Source organism: Peromyscus leucopus, chromosome 1 (genome assembly GCF_004664715.2).
Source record: "Peromyscus leucopus breed LL Stock chromosome 1, UCI_PerLeu_2.1, whole genome shotgun sequence".
NCBI classification, from domain to species: Eukaryota; Metazoa; Chordata; class Mammalia; order Rodentia; family Cricetidae; genus Peromyscus; species Peromyscus leucopus.
The window spans coordinates 50,267,726-50,283,570 of NC_051063.1; the positions used below are offsets into that span (position 1 = coordinate 50,267,726).

General features: G+C 49.1%; 1 protein-coding gene across 1 annotated transcript in view; it reads left to right on the plus strand.

Annotated features, from left to right (window-relative positions):
- Cnnm1 (cyclin and CBS domain divalent metal cation transport mediator 1) overlaps positions 1-14,756 on the plus strand; it is a 56,174-nt gene extending 41,418 nt beyond the window's left edge. The window contains 6 exon segments of the mRNA XM_028888846.2: positions 795-958; positions 8,731-8,914; positions 9,066-9,191; positions 9,194-9,214; positions 11,163-11,264; positions 12,507-14,756. Of these exon segments, the coding sequence (XP_028744679.2) occupies positions 795-958; positions 8,731-8,914; positions 9,066-9,191; positions 9,194-9,214; positions 11,163-11,264; positions 12,507-12,586 (677 nt within the window). The 3' untranslated portion in view covers positions 12,587-14,756.
- The last annotated feature ends 1,089 nt before the right edge of the window (positions 14,757-15,845 follow it).

Sequence of the window (15,845 nt, forward strand, 5' to 3'; positions counted from 1 at the left end):
GTTAGATCCTGCTACACATCTTCAACATGCAGAGTCCTAGAGTTCTACAACCAAACATCCCTGAAAGGTACTAGTCCAGAAGCCCGAAGACCCGGGCCTGGCTCACCCCATACAGCCCTGTTTCTGCCACAAAAATCAAGGAGTTGAACCTTGCCTTACAGGTTGATAGAAACAGTTATGAAAGGCAAAGATAAAACATTTTAACTGCATATTAGCATGCTATATAACTTGTAAGTATTTACCCTTATGGCTTGTGGGCCTCTCTTGACACTCGTGATCCAGGGCCTGCTACTGTTGAGGCAGACCTGAGTTTAGCCACACTAAAATATGGCCATGGTGAAGTGACAGGCGATTCTGAAGACGTATTTTGGTCTCTGAAAGGATTTGTTGTTGCATTGTATACAGTGCCTTGCCCCAATAAGGGGTCTCTGCTGTGTACCATGTACAGAGCACTATTCTTGTATATTTGGGGGGTCCTCGTGCACATAACTTGAAGACAGGAGCCAAGACAGCCCACTCTGCCCACCATCTAGGGGAAACAAGCGCTCTGGCTTCCTCCCTGGGTCGGGTGGTGCCTCACGGGAGGCAACCCCCACAAGCCACTCCTTTCTTGGGCTCTGGTGGAGTGTGGGCCCCTGATTCTGCAACGCCACCATTGCCCGGTAGTGCCATGGGACCTCGGTAAACAGCACCTTTTTCTCTCTTCCTCCTTCCTCTCGTCCCTCCTCTTTTTTCCCCACCTGCCATTCCTTGCCTCGTCTCTCGATCCCCTCCCTCTTCCTCACCATCTGCAGTAAACCGGTCCCCTTCCCGATGCAGTGGCTTGAATCGCTCCGAGTCTCCAAACCGAGAGCGCAGCGACTTTGGCGGGAGCAACACGCAGCTGTACAGCAGCAGCAACAACCTCTACACACCCGACTACTCGGTGCACATCCTCAGTGACGTGCAGTTTGTGAAGGTAACGCCTCCAGGAGGGCGGCTGGCTGGGGGCGTGGGACAGGCCTTTCTCCGCATCCATCCCCGTCCCAGGACCGTGCTGGGTGGCGGCTCCTCCCTGACTGTACAAAGCCCTGCTTTTAGTAACCTTGATGGTGACTGCTTATTGTTGTTGTTGTTGTTGTTAATCATTTGTCCCAGTCAAGACTCCCGATCCTTTATTTCGTGTGGAGACACTAAGGCACAAATTAAAGGGAGGTGAGCTTGCCTGAGATACATTTCTAGACTGAGCTGTCTCTGTTGGAGCCCTGCCGTTGGCACCGGAGGGATTCTGTCCATTTCTTCCAAGATCAGTCAGCAAGGGAATAATAAGCCAAGCATGTAGAAAAACCATGATCATCTTCTACGACAGTATATTGACTTCTATGATAGCATCTCTAAACCGTAAGTGAAGAACCACTCTGAAGTGCAGCATGGACAGAGGCACTGAGGAGAAAGGCTGGTGTCTCCAGATCTTTCCGGAGGGTTGAAGTGCCGAGGGGTCCTTTCAATCTTCTACCTTTCTCTTACTCTGCTGGATTTTCTTGCCTGGCATCCAGCAGACCATTATAAACTGGGCCCCGAGACCTTAGCGAGAGCCCCCTCCTCCCAGGGCAGTGAAGCATCCAGTGAGCACACTTGGTAACTGCCGACTGTTGAAACCACACGGTGACAGGAGGTCATTTCCTTCTGCCCACAACACTGACTACTTCTAGGGTGTGCTGGCTGGTGTTGTGTGCCAGGACTCTGCAGATACTTCAGTGATAGTCAGCCAATAAAAGTAGCTGTGAAAAGAACAAACCACTGAACATGACCAGCCAAAGGGGCAGAACGTGCCAGAGGTGGGCATATGGTGGTTTGAATAGAATTGGCCTCCATAGACTCATGTGTTTGAATGCTTGGATCATAGGGAGTGGCACTATTAAGAGGTGTGGCCTTGTTGGAGGAAGTGTGTAGCTAGAGTTTTCCTGCCTGGCCCACAGTCAGGACAAATCTTTGTCACCCGCCAGTCCCACAGCCGCTCAGACCCAACCAAGTAAACACAGAGACTTATATTGCATACAAACTGTATGGCCGTGGCAGGCTTCTTGCTAACTGTTCTTATATCTTAAATTAATCCATTTCCATAAATCTATACCTCGCCACGTGGCTTGTGGCTTACCAGCATCTTCACATGCTGCTTGTCTTGGTGGCGGCTGGCAGTGACTCCTTCTGCCTTCCTGTTCTTTCTTTTCTCCTCTCTGTTAGTCCTTGTTAGTCCTGCCTATACTTCCTGCCTATCCACTGGCCAATCAGTGTTTTATTTATTGACCAATGGGAGCAGTTTGACATGCAGACCATCCCCCAGCAGAAGTGTGTCACTGTGGGGACAGCGTTGAGGTCTCAGATGCTGGGCCTATGTGGCATTCACTTCTGCTGCCTGGGCACCAACATGCAGAACTCTCAGCTCCTTCCCCAGGACCAGGTCTGCCTTCCCTTTGTAAGAGCTGCCGTGGTCACGGTGCCTCTTCACGGCAATAGAAACCCTTGACTGAGACAGGGCCGGGTAAGGACTGCTGGGTGGACAGCATTCTGCGAGGATCTTTTCTGAGTCCTTTGCCGGCATCACCTGCTCCATCTCACTACCTACCACCCTCTGAGGTGTGTGCTACCGCCATTCCCGTTGAACAGATGACTTTGAGGTTTGAACGCAAGATCATCTGGGTGAAAAACGATAGAATCACGCTTCAGAGTTGACACTTCTGTCTGCTTCTGGAGTCCAGACCCTGGAATCACTGGACTGAAGGGAGAGTTGTGGAAAGTTAGCCCAGGGAGAAGTCACCACAGCCTAGCTGAGAACTACTCACAGCTGTGACTGGACATCTAACAGGCCTGGGAGCAGAGAGGCTTACTTCACTCCCTGTGGCTTCCAGCCTGGCAAACCTCTCAGTGCTCCTGGGGACCTTCCTCTGAGGTGGAGGTAGGAGGAGGATGATCAGAGGGGCCAGTGGGCGCGCTCCACTGGTTTGCAGTGTTGGGCTCAAAATTTCAGGACACAGTTTATCAGCCATCGCACGTCGTCTGCTGCCTCTAGAGCTTACCGAAGCAGGGTGAGGGAGGCAGGTTAGCACGTCATAAGCCAGGTAAGTTCAAGTGCTCATGACAGAGCCATGGCATGAAGGGAGACTGGGCAGAGAGACGAGTCAGTCTGCTGCTCTGGAAGTGGCCAACAGAGAGGGCTGAGGAGAGGGCACTTGCTGAGGGCTGATGAGGGAGGGAGGGAGCATGCTCAGAATAGAAACCACAGTGCTGGGGGGCGTCAGGGATCTGAACACTGGCCTGTGGAGAGCAGAGGCAGTTGCTGGTGTGAGATGGGAAGGGAACATCGGAAGCAGAGCCCCTGGGCCCTCTGGGGCAGCATATGGAATTTGGGTTCTATTTTTAGCTCATTGCTCCATCAATTGGGAAGAAAAAAAAAACTGTTAAGTAGGATTAATGGTTTTCTGACGCCACGGATTTAAAGGGTATTTAATTGGTCACCATTCTCAATTTTAAAACATTTAGATGGGGAAAAGAGGGGAGGAGTCCTTTTTTTCCCCTTGGATCTTCCTGTTCAATTCAGGAAGTCAATTCAGGCTACTGTCACAAATTACCGTAGTATGTACGACTTAATCTGCTATAGACTGGCAAGTCAGTGTGTGTTGAGGGCCCGCTTTCTCATCACTTTTGAGTCCTCAGATGTTAGAGAGCAGAGAAAGGAGACAAGACCTCAAAGAAGAGAAGGCACAGCACCCACCCTTAAGACCTAGCCCCTCCCAAAGCCCTCCTCCTGGATGCCTTCTCCTGGGGATTAGGTTTAACATGTAGTGTATAGATTCTGGGGGTCAGATGGCACTATTTATGGCTGAAGTTCAGAAAAATCAGTAATTCGAGAAATCCACAGAGTCTATTGGCATTTATTGTAGGGTCCGGGAAAGCCGAGCTATGTCCCATGCTGATCTTCTTTCAAGATCTGCTGGTCTGTCCCAGCATCCAGAACCACGAGGGAGTAAAGAGTGCTGCATACATACATCCCAGGTCTTAAGGGTCTCCTCCTGCCCGCCCCTCCGCAGTGGCCACGACCCAGGGGCATGTACTTCAAGGTCATAGGCAGATGTAACAATTACCTGCCACCTCACTAGGGGCGGTGCTTCAAGGTCCTGGCTAGAACGGCTTCCCACTAAAAATTAGTGTATAGTCTGGTTTGCTACTATAGAGTGGAAAGTGAGATTCTTTATCCATCAGGTTTAAATAAGCAGCTGTGGGAGCTGAGGGTTTGGAGGAGTGGTCCAATCTTGACTATAGATTGGATAGGACAATAGGGCCTGGATTTGGAAGTTCCCCAGAGGAATGTACTGAGAAGACCTTGGCTAGAGGAAATTTGTAAAGGTTTTCCTAAAACTCATCCCCACTCCTAGACCTAAGAAAAGGGAATTTTCCCCAAATAACAAGGAAAACTCTGTCCAGCCTGAGACAGAGAGAACCCCGAATCTAAGGCCAATTCTCAGGAGAACTGAGAATCAATCGTATGTTTCTTTTTGTCACATGAGAGGATCGGATTCTGGTCCAAGCTGCCGGGAAACACCAAACACAGCCCTTTTTTTCCACCTAAATGTTTTAAAGTTGAGAAGGGTGTCTAATTATAGGGTTAGTCAAACTCTTTACACCTGTGGCTTCAGAAAACTTTTCTACTGAGGGGCACTTTTCAAATTCAAGACAAAGGCGCTAGAGGTTGGTTTTCTTCTTTGCTGTGTAATGTAAGATTGTTCTTAAAATGTAAGCCAAAATATCCCCTCCTCCCGATTCAAAAGATGCTCAGGAACTTGCTGAGGCAACTTCCCCCACCTCTCTCCCAGCTCTGACCTTCTCTTTAGCCAGGAGAACCTCTATGCTTTCTTATTTTACTGTGTTTTTCTAAAGATTGAACCTGCGGCCTCAGATACCCCAGGCAAGTGATCTGAGCCACACAGTCCCTGTGGACCCAAAGGACCACTGCATGGAGAAGTGTATTCATGGGCCCCAACTCCAGTGGCTGGCTGCAGGAAAGGGCCTCAGTGACCTTCCTTGTCCAATAAACTGAAGTTCCAAAATTATTAAGTTAAAGAGAAATACAATTTCAAGACAAGTTTAAAATGAGATAGAAAGGTACATCTTATGGTTTTTCTGGGAAAGGTTTTAAAGTCATAATTCATAAATGTTAATACATTATAAAGCCACCAATCCTTGTGAATTTTTTTTTGTTTTGGGGTTTTGTTTGGTTGGTGTTTTTTTTTTTTTTTTTTTTTTTTTTTTGTTTTTTTGTTTGGTTGGTTGGTTGGTTTGGTTTGGTTTGGTTGGTTTTGTTGGTTTTGTTGTTGTTGTTGTTATTGGTGGTGGTGTGTGTGTGTGTGTGTGTGTGTGTGTGTGTGTGTGTGTGTGTCCTGTAGGCATCATTGTTAAGCTAAGAATGTTGGGCAGGTACCTTACAATTGTGGGTTGTATGACTTTGACCAAGATCCCCATCACCATCTAGTGGTAAAATCCCTAAATTGCAGGATTGTGTTTTGAAGGCTAATAAACCATCCCCAAATCACAAGTTCATGAAATGGCAAGAGACACCCACAGCCTAAAGGTTCACTCTGGGTGCCTTGGCTGCCAAATCAAGATGCTCAAAAGGGAAGCTTACCTTTTGTTAGTTTCAAGATAATAATTTAGGAGATGCTTAAATTATTAACTGGCCCGAGTTAGAAAAGACAGTCTAAGCTCAGTTACTGCTAGGACATGGTTGCATTGCAGCAGGGAACGAGAGTGGGGGACATGGTGTCTGTTGGAAATCAGTTTGTTTAGCTTCCTCGGACAATCACTGTGCATTCCCTGAGCGTTAGCAATGCAGTTGACTACTGTGCCGTGGGTTAAATATATCTGACTGTAAGATACAAATATGGGGGCTGAGGAGATGGCTCAGGAGTTAAGAGCACAGGCTGCATGTCCAGAGGACCCAGGTTCAATTCCAAGCACCTAATATGATATCTCACAACCATCTATAACTCCACTTCCAGAGGATCTGAAACCCTGTTCTGGCCTCCATGGGCACCAGACATATATACAGGCAAAACACCCAGACACATAAAAACTTTAAAACTTTAAAAAAAAAAAGAAAGAAAGAAAGATATAAACATGTAAAATGTTTTATATAAAAGCAACTTTACAAATAGTTAAGAGGGGGAAAAAATAAGTTAAATAACAATGCAGTTAAATAACCAGTGCAGACACTAAACTATGTGGCATTTTTAAAGCACTATATTTATTATCTGGAGATTGTCTGAACCTTTCAAAATTAGGAAGGAACCTGAGCGGAATTAAGGCAGCGTCGTGTGCAGCACCGTCCACAAATGGCTATGGAAGGCCAGCAGATGTAGCGCAGTGAAGAGACCTCGAAAAGGGTCTGGCTGCCCCAGTTCTGGGCTGGTAGCAGTGAGAACTCTTGACTGTCAAGGCCATGGTGATAAAATGTTTTCACCTGTTTCTCTCTTGTTTGTTTTTTGGAGACAGGGTGGTACAATGTAGCTCTCGTTGGTCTATTTCTCATCTCTTTCCTAGACAGTATTTCTATTGAACAGTAACATGCTAAATTGAAGAGTTGTCAGGGCTGGGAGTGAGAGGCAGCAATACCCCATTTGTCTGGCCTGTACTACACCCTGGGTTCATCCCCTAGCGCTAATAACAAAACTTGCTCCAAGGGAGAGAATTGATGAAACTGGATACGTTAACCTGCATCCATTTTTCAAACCAGAGTGTATGTCAACAGTTTCTCTTTTCTAATTTTGTTTAGATGTACTCATTTTATTTTCTGTGTATGCATGTTTTGTTCACATACATGTCTGTGTATGCCTGGGCATCAGACCAGGTCCTCTGCAAAAACAAGTGCTCCGAATTGCTAAGCTGTCTCTAGAGCCCCTTATGTCAAGAGGTTTTGGGTTTTGTTTTTGTTTTTTTTTTTTTTGTTTTTTTTGTTTTTTTGTTTTTTCGAGACAGGGTTTCTCTGTGTAGCTTTGCGCCTTTCCTGGAGCTCACTTGGTAGCCCAGGCTGGCCTCGAACTCACAGAGATCCGCCTGGCTCTGCCTCCCGAGTGCTGGGATTAAAGACGTGCGCCACCACGACCGGCTCGAGGTTTTGGTTTTTTAAGTAATGCATTAGCACAGTGGTACTTGAAGGGTTAATTTTTTTTTTCCCTTAGAGCAGTGTGAAAGCAAAGCTGTAAGAACAGAGAGGTAATCGATCAACAGCCCCTTCCATTTTTCACAGCCACCTACTGATTCACAGACCAGGGCCAACCACTGCCCCCTACACACACAGACACACACAGACACACAGACACACACACACACACACACACACACAGACACACACACACAGACACACCACTGTGCCTCTCCTAACATCCAGTCCTGGCTGTAGCTGTCTGAATCTTCTTTATAGCAGGCATCTTAGCTGGACTTTCTATTGCTGTGATGAAACCCCATGACCAAAGAACCTTGGGAAGGGAAAGGGTTTATTTGGCTTATACTTCCACATCACTATTCATCATCAAAGCAAGTCAGGACGGGAACTCAAACAGGGCAGGAACCTGGAGGCAGGAGCTGATGCAGAGGCCATGGAGGAGTGCTGCTTACTGGCCTGTTCCTCTTGGGGCTTGCTCAACCTGCTTTCTTATAGAACCCAGGACCACCAGCCCAGGGGTGGCCCTGACCCACAACTGGCTGGACCCTCTCCCATCAACCACTAAGAAGACTCCCTAGAGGCCTGCCTATAGCACAACCTTATGGAGGCCTCTTCTCAGCTGAGGCTCCCTCCTCGCCAGGGACTCTAGCTGGTGTTGACGTAACACTAGCTGGGACAACAGGGTCATAAGTGGGGGTTTAACATGGTGAATGCTTCCAATGGCAGGGACCTCAGCATCTCACAGGGGTCCCTCCCTTAGAGTTGTTATCAAGAAGTAATCATTGATTCCTGTATCATTCTCCCCTACCCCAGCAGTGTCTGAAGCGGAGCTCAGTATAGGTGCAGCAGGGGCGGGAACTTCCCAAGCGTGCAAACGGAGTAAAGGAAGATAGAGCTCCGTTCCCCTGGCTTAGATATGGTTTGAGTGTGTCCCCGAGGGTTAACGAAGTCCCCAGTGTAGCAGTATTAGGAGGCGGGTCTTCCAAAGGTGGAGCCTAGAGGAAAGTGAGCGGGTTTGGGGGAGTAGTGTCATTTTCCTAGGACCGGATTGGTCTTCAGGAAATCAGGGTGCTGTCAAACAAGGCTCGCCTGTGTGTCTGGCCCCTTGCCGCGGTCCCGGTCCGGTCCGCTGTTTCTCTTTATGCTTCTCTAGCTCGTGATACAGCAGGGAGGCACTCACCAAGCACCACCTCCACGCTGCCTATACTTTCCAACCATGGGGCTCTCGAGCCCGACAAACCTCTTTTCTGCGTCACGCACAAGGCGTCACGCACAAGTTTGCTCTGTCAACACAGAAGATGTCCAGGCGGGTTCTTCCGAGTGCACTGCCAAGTCTAAAGCCGGTAATAAGAATGAGCAGTGGGAATTGGTGGTCAGCAAGGAAAGGATCCTCCCTTGTCCTTCCCCTGCTGGGCTTTAATGCAGCACTTCATGACATCGGGCCTCAGGCCAGGCATTGCAAAGCACCCCAGAGGAGCTGCTTACGGACGGAGTGTCTACAGAGCTCTTCTGAGCGTCCGTCCACTTCCTTCCAGATCACACGACAGCAGTACCAGAATGCGCTCACGGCCTGCCACATGGACAGCTCGCCCCAGTCCCCGGACATGGAAGCCTTCACTGATGGGGACTCCACCAAGGCCCCCACGACCCGGGGCACACCCCAGACTCCAAAGGATGACCCCGTCCTCACACTCCTGAGCAACCGGACCAGCTTGCCGTGTGAGTCAGTCCGGCAGATAGGCTGGGCTGCTGTGTGGTGTGAAGGGCCCTCCCTTCCTTCTCCACGTCCGCCCAGCAGCCATCGCGTGCCTCGCAGAGCCACCGGGCTCCTCCTGAGGCACAGAGGTAATGTGCTCACTGTCCTCCCTAGGCAGCCGCTCAGATGGTCTGAGAAGCCCCGGCGAGGTCGTGTACCTGAGGATGGAGGAGATGGCCTTCCCCCAGGAAGAAATGACCAGCTTTGAGGAGCACAGGACACGCCAGCTCTCACTGTCCCCGCAGCTGTTCCCACAACAGCAGGTCAGAGCTGGGCCCGGAGGAGCAAGGAGATCACCACTCGGGACGCAGGCTGGCTTGGGGGAGCCCTGGGACCCCAGCTCCTGTATCACAGAGAGAGGGGGATGAGGCGAGGGGCTGCTATCAGCATTTACCAAGCTCCTACCATGTACCAGGCCCATCTAATTCATCTTTCCAGGAAGACTTGAGCAACAGTAGGAGCCCTCTTCTGCCTGGATTTAGACTCTAGCCTCTCAATTCAGAATTTTTTTTTTTTTTAACACAAGGTCTCATGTAACCCAGGCTGGCCTCAGACCTACTTTGTAGCAGAGGATGGCCTTGAACTTCTGAGCCTCCTGCCTCTGCCTCCCAAGTGTTGAGATTACAAGCGTGTGCCACCACACTGGATTTTTTAGGAACTGTGCAATTTTAAGCAAATTACTCTAAGGTTCAGTTTCCTTATCCTAATAGGTAAGTTTCCTTGAGTAAGTTAATAAAGATAAATGATGGTAGTTGTATCATAAAGCAGTATCAAGTCTAAGTGAGAGAATGTATATATAGGGCACACTGGTGCCTGGTATCACACTCTATAAATATTACCACTGCCCTATAGATAAGAACAGCATGCTCCACTGGCAGGGCAGCTTGTGGCAGCTGGTCTACAGAGCGAGTTCCAGGACAGCCAGGGCTGCAGAGAAACCTTGTCTGGAAAAACCAAAGAAGAAGAGGGGGAAGGAAGGGAGGAGAGAGAGAGAGAAAGAGAGAAGAAAGAAAAAGAAAACTGACATCAACCACCATCCTCACTGTGGGGCTCTTCACTTCCTCTGGGCCACAGAGCAGGCCAAAATCTCTGGAACTTTCCCTGTGTTCTCAGATCCCTTCACTTGAGACCCGGTTCACCTCTGCCTTGACGGTGGAGCTGCTCAGAGCTCCCTGTGTCCCAGCAGCAATGAGATCCAGCTTTCCTCTGGAAGGTAGACAGCCTCAAGCTTTGGGCACTCCACACACCTACCCACCAGGCCATCAGTCCCCGGGCTTCAGAGCTGCCTCATTCTACACCAAGTATCCAAAGCAGAGATCTCCAGTGGCTCCTGAATTTTTAAGATCAGTGAGACAACGTGTACCAAACCCAGAGAGATGGCGCAAACAGTCACCAGTCCAGGATTTGAACTAAAAAAAAAAGGAAAAGAAAATGAGATCTTTTTCTCCCCCACACACCACATTTAGGAGCTCTGCTAAAGCATGTAGTTAGATCGAGCAAAGGAGAGGGAATGGAGATGGATGGACGTTGGAGAACATCTAGCCCACCTCTGCGTGTGATACACGAGGACACACAAGGTTGAGCATCACCCACACCCAGTGACCATGTTAGAAGTGGACTCCACGTCAGGGCTTTGGGTGCAGGTCAGTTTCCAACACAGCACCCTGCCTCCCAGCTGGGACCCTTTCTGGGCTCTGAGAGTCTAGGAAGCCAGGGGCATGTGCCCAGTTGTTGCTGAGTCTTTGGTATTGCAGGTAAAAGAAAGTGACATCTAGTGGCCTCAGCTGCCCTTTTTGTCTGGCACAGACACTAGGCAGAGCACACAGTATGTTCTCCCTCTCTCTGCCAGATGGCATTTGAGAAGAGAGAATTATTTCTGAATCATAGTAGACTGCTGGATTACAGTGCCTATTGTCTCTCTGTTTCTTTCATGGCAGTAAAAATGTCATTTGCTAACTAATAGACAACACCCTTCAGGACACACCCAAGTTGTCTTTTGACTTACACACACACACACACACACACACACACACACACACACACACATGCACATGCACATGCACACACACACTGTTGGGTATTGCCACTCACTGAGACACTGAGAGGTCCCTACCCTTCCACCCTGTCACTCACAGAGAGGCAGCACTCTTTGGAATCTCCCCGCCTGGTCCTGACACTTAGGTTGGAGACCTGATTTTATTCTCCTTTCAGCTTCCGAGGCTGAATGCTGCAACATCCACCTGGAGCCAGAGGCCAGCCCCTGCAGCAGCGACTCTGAGGAAACCATGGGCAAGAAGCTGCTGAGAACCTTGAGTGAGTATCTTCTCTCCCTGACCAAAGCTCCTCACCAAGTATCAGGAACAGCGTGTTAGGATCCTTCTCCCAGGGGAAGACGTGCAAGCCCTATATGAGACACACCTCCGGAAAGCCACAAGGCCTGAGCTAGTGCCACACCTGGGATACTGTTCGAATCTGTCCCATTCCATTGGGGATCTGGTGATAAGAGTCTGCAGACATGCCCTGAGGTCAAATTCTGACCTCCTTCCTCCTCCTGTTCTTTATGGGTAGAGATCTTTGGATCACTCAGCTCATTGTTTTATGTGACCACAATGGCAGGGCTAAATAATCGTGACAGAGACCTTAGAACCCATAAAACCCATAATACTCACTATATAGTCCTCTGAAGAAAAACTCTGTGTCCAGGAGACACCACGGAAGGGAAGTGGGAGCCAGGAAGATGGGTCAGTGGGTAAAGGTGCTTGCTCCAAGCTAAGGACCTGAGTTTGATTCCCACGGCACGCCCCACATGGTGAGAGGAGAGAACTGACTCACAAGTAGTCGTCTGACCTCCACCTGTATACCACGGCACCTACAAAACCACACACACGTGCAAATGCACACACACACACACACACACACACACACACACACACACACACACACTAAATGTTCTTTAAAAGGGAGAAAAGAGAGCGGCATCCTCCTTAGACAGCGGTCAGTGGCAGAGACAGCGGGATGAAAATGGTCCTTCCTGAAAAAGCGCAGGGCTGCAGAGGTGTCTCCGCCATCTTTGAGAACATTTATGCAGCCACCATCACTGGCCCAGAGTGGGCAGATGTTCTGAAACGGAGCCCTTGGAATGGCTCCCAGCTCTACCCGCCAACTCCGGCCCATGGGACATCAAAGACTGGGAGACTAGTACTTTTTTGGGGAGTCTGGAAGTCACTTGAGCTGGAGCCATCCAGGGAAGGGAGAGCAAGCATTTCAGGGCCTACCTTAGTCCCTTCCATGAAAACTCTATCGTAGACTAGTGCCTGGGATTGGGTTTGTTTGTTTGTTTGTTTGTTTGTTTTTTTTTTCAAAGAGGTTCCTATTTGGGGAAACGGCTTCAGGGTGCAAATATGTTGACATCAGCACCGTGGTGCAATGCAGGTCCCGTTGCATGCATTCCAGAGTGGGGGTTTGTCTCCTCTTCCACCTCTGTGTGGAGGAGCCCTCGGCCTGCGGAGGCTGCCCTCCCTAGCTCCAGATTGATGATGACAACCTGTTTTTCAGGTGGTCGGAAAAGGAAGAGGTCAGCAGATGGAGAGAGAGCCTCCGAAGAAAACTCCAATTTAACGCCTCTGATCACATGATGAGGGGAAGCCCTCGTTGGCTGGGTGTGAGATTCCAAGGCTCTGGGGGAAGAGCCACCCTCCAGTCACTTGCTTCCCCCAAGGCCTCCCACCCCCGGTGACAGAACACTCTGCCTTCCACCTTCCGCCCCTCTCAGTCAGTTTGGCGAGTTTCCCAGCTGTCTCCAGTGTGACCCAGAAGGAGATGCCTGTAATGGAAGATACTAGACGTGGTCTTGTCCCTAGCATAGTCCAGGACTGGCCGGGAGATGACTCCAAGCTGGCAATGCCACTCAGGGGCTCCCAGTGATATTCTTTGTTCTTTGGGGTCCCTGAGCCTCAGGAGACCCATGTCCTGGAACCCACCATGCTTTCTTCCAGAACCAAATAACCCTTTCTCCCATAGTTCATGCTTAGCAGTGACTCAGGAGGTGATGCAGAGGTGAATTAGAGTCTAGAGGAGCAGGTACGAAGGTCAGTTCCAGGGATGGACAAGGATTCTTCTACCAGAACTTCAGAGTGTGGGACTCCCTGTCGGTGCCTGGATTCTCTCTGAAGCCTGGGGAAGGGCAAGAGAGGAAGCCTTGGGTCACTGTATCTCCCCAGGACGTGTGAGTTTGGGCTTCCAGTAATTAATCTCTCAATAAGCCTGCTTCACTAGGGGAGGATCAGGGAGCACAGAGACCAAGTTGTGAGCCAGACGTGGAACTTCAGGTTTTAAGTGAAAATCAAAGCAGGGAAAAAAAAAAGATGTACATGAAAAAAATTGTTAAGTTACAGTGAGTTTAGCCATGATATACCAAAGAGTGCCCAGTTGAGCCAGGAAGGACGATCCGTGCTGTCACGGGACTTCAATGTGCTTGACACAGGAATGTTGAATGCTCACTTTTCTTTTTCACATACCCTCACTGTCAGCCGCTTACTATATCCCTTGCTGGTCAGCTAAGTGTTCCAAAATTTTACTAGATCCAGGGGTTTTAGTCCTAGATGTTAAGGCAGATGCAATTCCAATCACAACCACAAGATGGCAGAGTGAGCATGCATATCTACTCCTAAGACTAATGTAGGTATTGGGAAACACAGCCAGCCTAAGGGAAAAATGTAAGTCAAGTTTGAGTTTGAATTTGAGTTTCTGATTCATTTCCCAACCCTTGCACCCCTCCAGTCAGTACCCAGAAATGCAGTTCTGCCTGGTGCATCTCCAAGCCATTCCCAAGCCACCATTTCCCTTCCCCCACTCAGTCACAGACAGATGGACAGCTGATAATTCCTCTACGTTATCTGTGTCTCAAAGGAAAATGCTTGCCTACAGGAACTTTACTTAACTCAGGGGTTGTTAACCTGGGGCTGTTACTCCAGGGGAGTCTGTAGTTTGACTTCAGAGGGCCTATGAAGCCCTTAAAACTGTCGGAACTTAGCGTTTTTGTGTGTTTTCCAGAGACTTGAAGCTTTCTTAATATTCTCAAAGTTCCCAGACCCACAAAGGCTTTTAATAGTTTTAAATAGTGGAACTTTCAGCCCTGTGTTTCTGCAATGCAGAGTGGATATTGGACACTTTGAGAATGGTGTTTAATTGTAAGTGGTCAGGCATTCTTGTGAATGGGGGAAGGTTGGCACCCACCAAGACAAGGTCCTCAGAAATCCTTGGCACACCACACAGTGTGTATGGTACAACCTACATCCCATGTAACTTGCCCATTGTCTACCAAACCACAGTCAGTATTGCCAAGAGGGCCCGGCCGACGGGAGGGAAGCTTGGAGCCAGGATGCCTCTTCTCTGTGTGTGTCCCTGACTTCACCAGCCCCTTGCTTAGCCTGGCTGGCCCAAGGCTCAGCCATGCATGTGTTCTAGCTAATTCCATAGCCACCACTCCCTGCCTGCTCCTGCCTGGTCAGGATAGATGGCGCCAGCACTCAGTGCTGGGGGTCTCGGACCCAGGCCAGTTAGTGATGAGTATTGAACGAGAATTCGCAAGGGGGCCTGCTGGACAAACAACGCTCCCTCTTGTTACCCCTTCGGCCACCGGCCCAGGCCGCTGCTGTTGCATTACCCCCTCCCCCCTGCAGACCCTCTAAGGAGCCTGTCACCACTCCTTTCCTTATCTCCCAGACCCCCCACATTTTCTTCAGGTTAAAATAAATTTAAAAAAAAAAAGATTTTAAAATAAAGCATTCATTTATGAAGACTCAATGAATTGTAAATAATTTTTAAATAAAATGAAAATGTGTTTCCTGGACTGTGGACACTTTAATTGCCCGTGAAATTTCGGGGTTCGGTGTCATGTGAGACATGTGTTGGACAATGCACAGGTGTAGACATCTCAACCTGTGGCCCTGCCGCCTGGAGGAGCACCCCTCGAGGCAGGGCTGAGGTAAGGTTACTTCACTTTGGAGGCCAGATGGGTCCGATTTTATAAGAATGAAGGGCAGCAGTGGAAGTGAAACAGGAACCAGGTGTAAATGGAGACAGGGGAGTATTAAGGATAATGAGAAGGGACGCCGCCTGCTGAGTCCATGTGACCATGAGAAAAGTGCAGGACCCTGGGGCCAGATGCAGACACTCCCGAGACTCCGCTGCTCACACTAGCAGGCTCCTGCAGACTCTCTGGAAAGAAGGCATGCGTCCAGTGGTTCCTGAGCAGAGGTGAGTGGGAAGAGCAGGGGAGTGGGCCAGAGGATACAGTGCGCTGGAAGCCAGCTCTGGATGGTGGAAGAGCCAGGCCGCTGGCAAGGTATGTAACAACGCCATTAGTGGGCCATGCCAGAACAGTTGGATTCTCCTTGGAGACTCAATAGAGGCTGTTCGGTCCCTAATACAGTAACAATTGTTTTGCTCTGGGCTTTACTATCAAGTGTTGTAATAAGGACCCATTAGATCATTTCTCAAAACTGCCCCGCAAAGGTGCTGATGTTGCCTGAGAAGCTGGATAACTTGCTTACAGTTGTCCTGCCAGGAACTGGCAAGTCTGAGTGTCCTGTTTGTGAGTAGACCAACTCTGACACTAATCCCACCTCTGAAGTCCACCACGCACCATGTCTGAGAGGTCCTACAGCTTTCCCCAACATCCAGAGCCCTAGACACAGTATAAGACACACTAACCAAGGGATATATAAATACACAATTAACACAAAATTCTCACTTGACTTTTTTTAATTCTAAAAGCATCTTTAGCACACTGGAACAGTCCCTTATTTTTAATGGTTTTAGCACTTCCCCTAGAGAAAAATTACTTTTCCCTAACAAGAAAAATTAACTACCTCCTAGTAAAAGTTTCCTGAG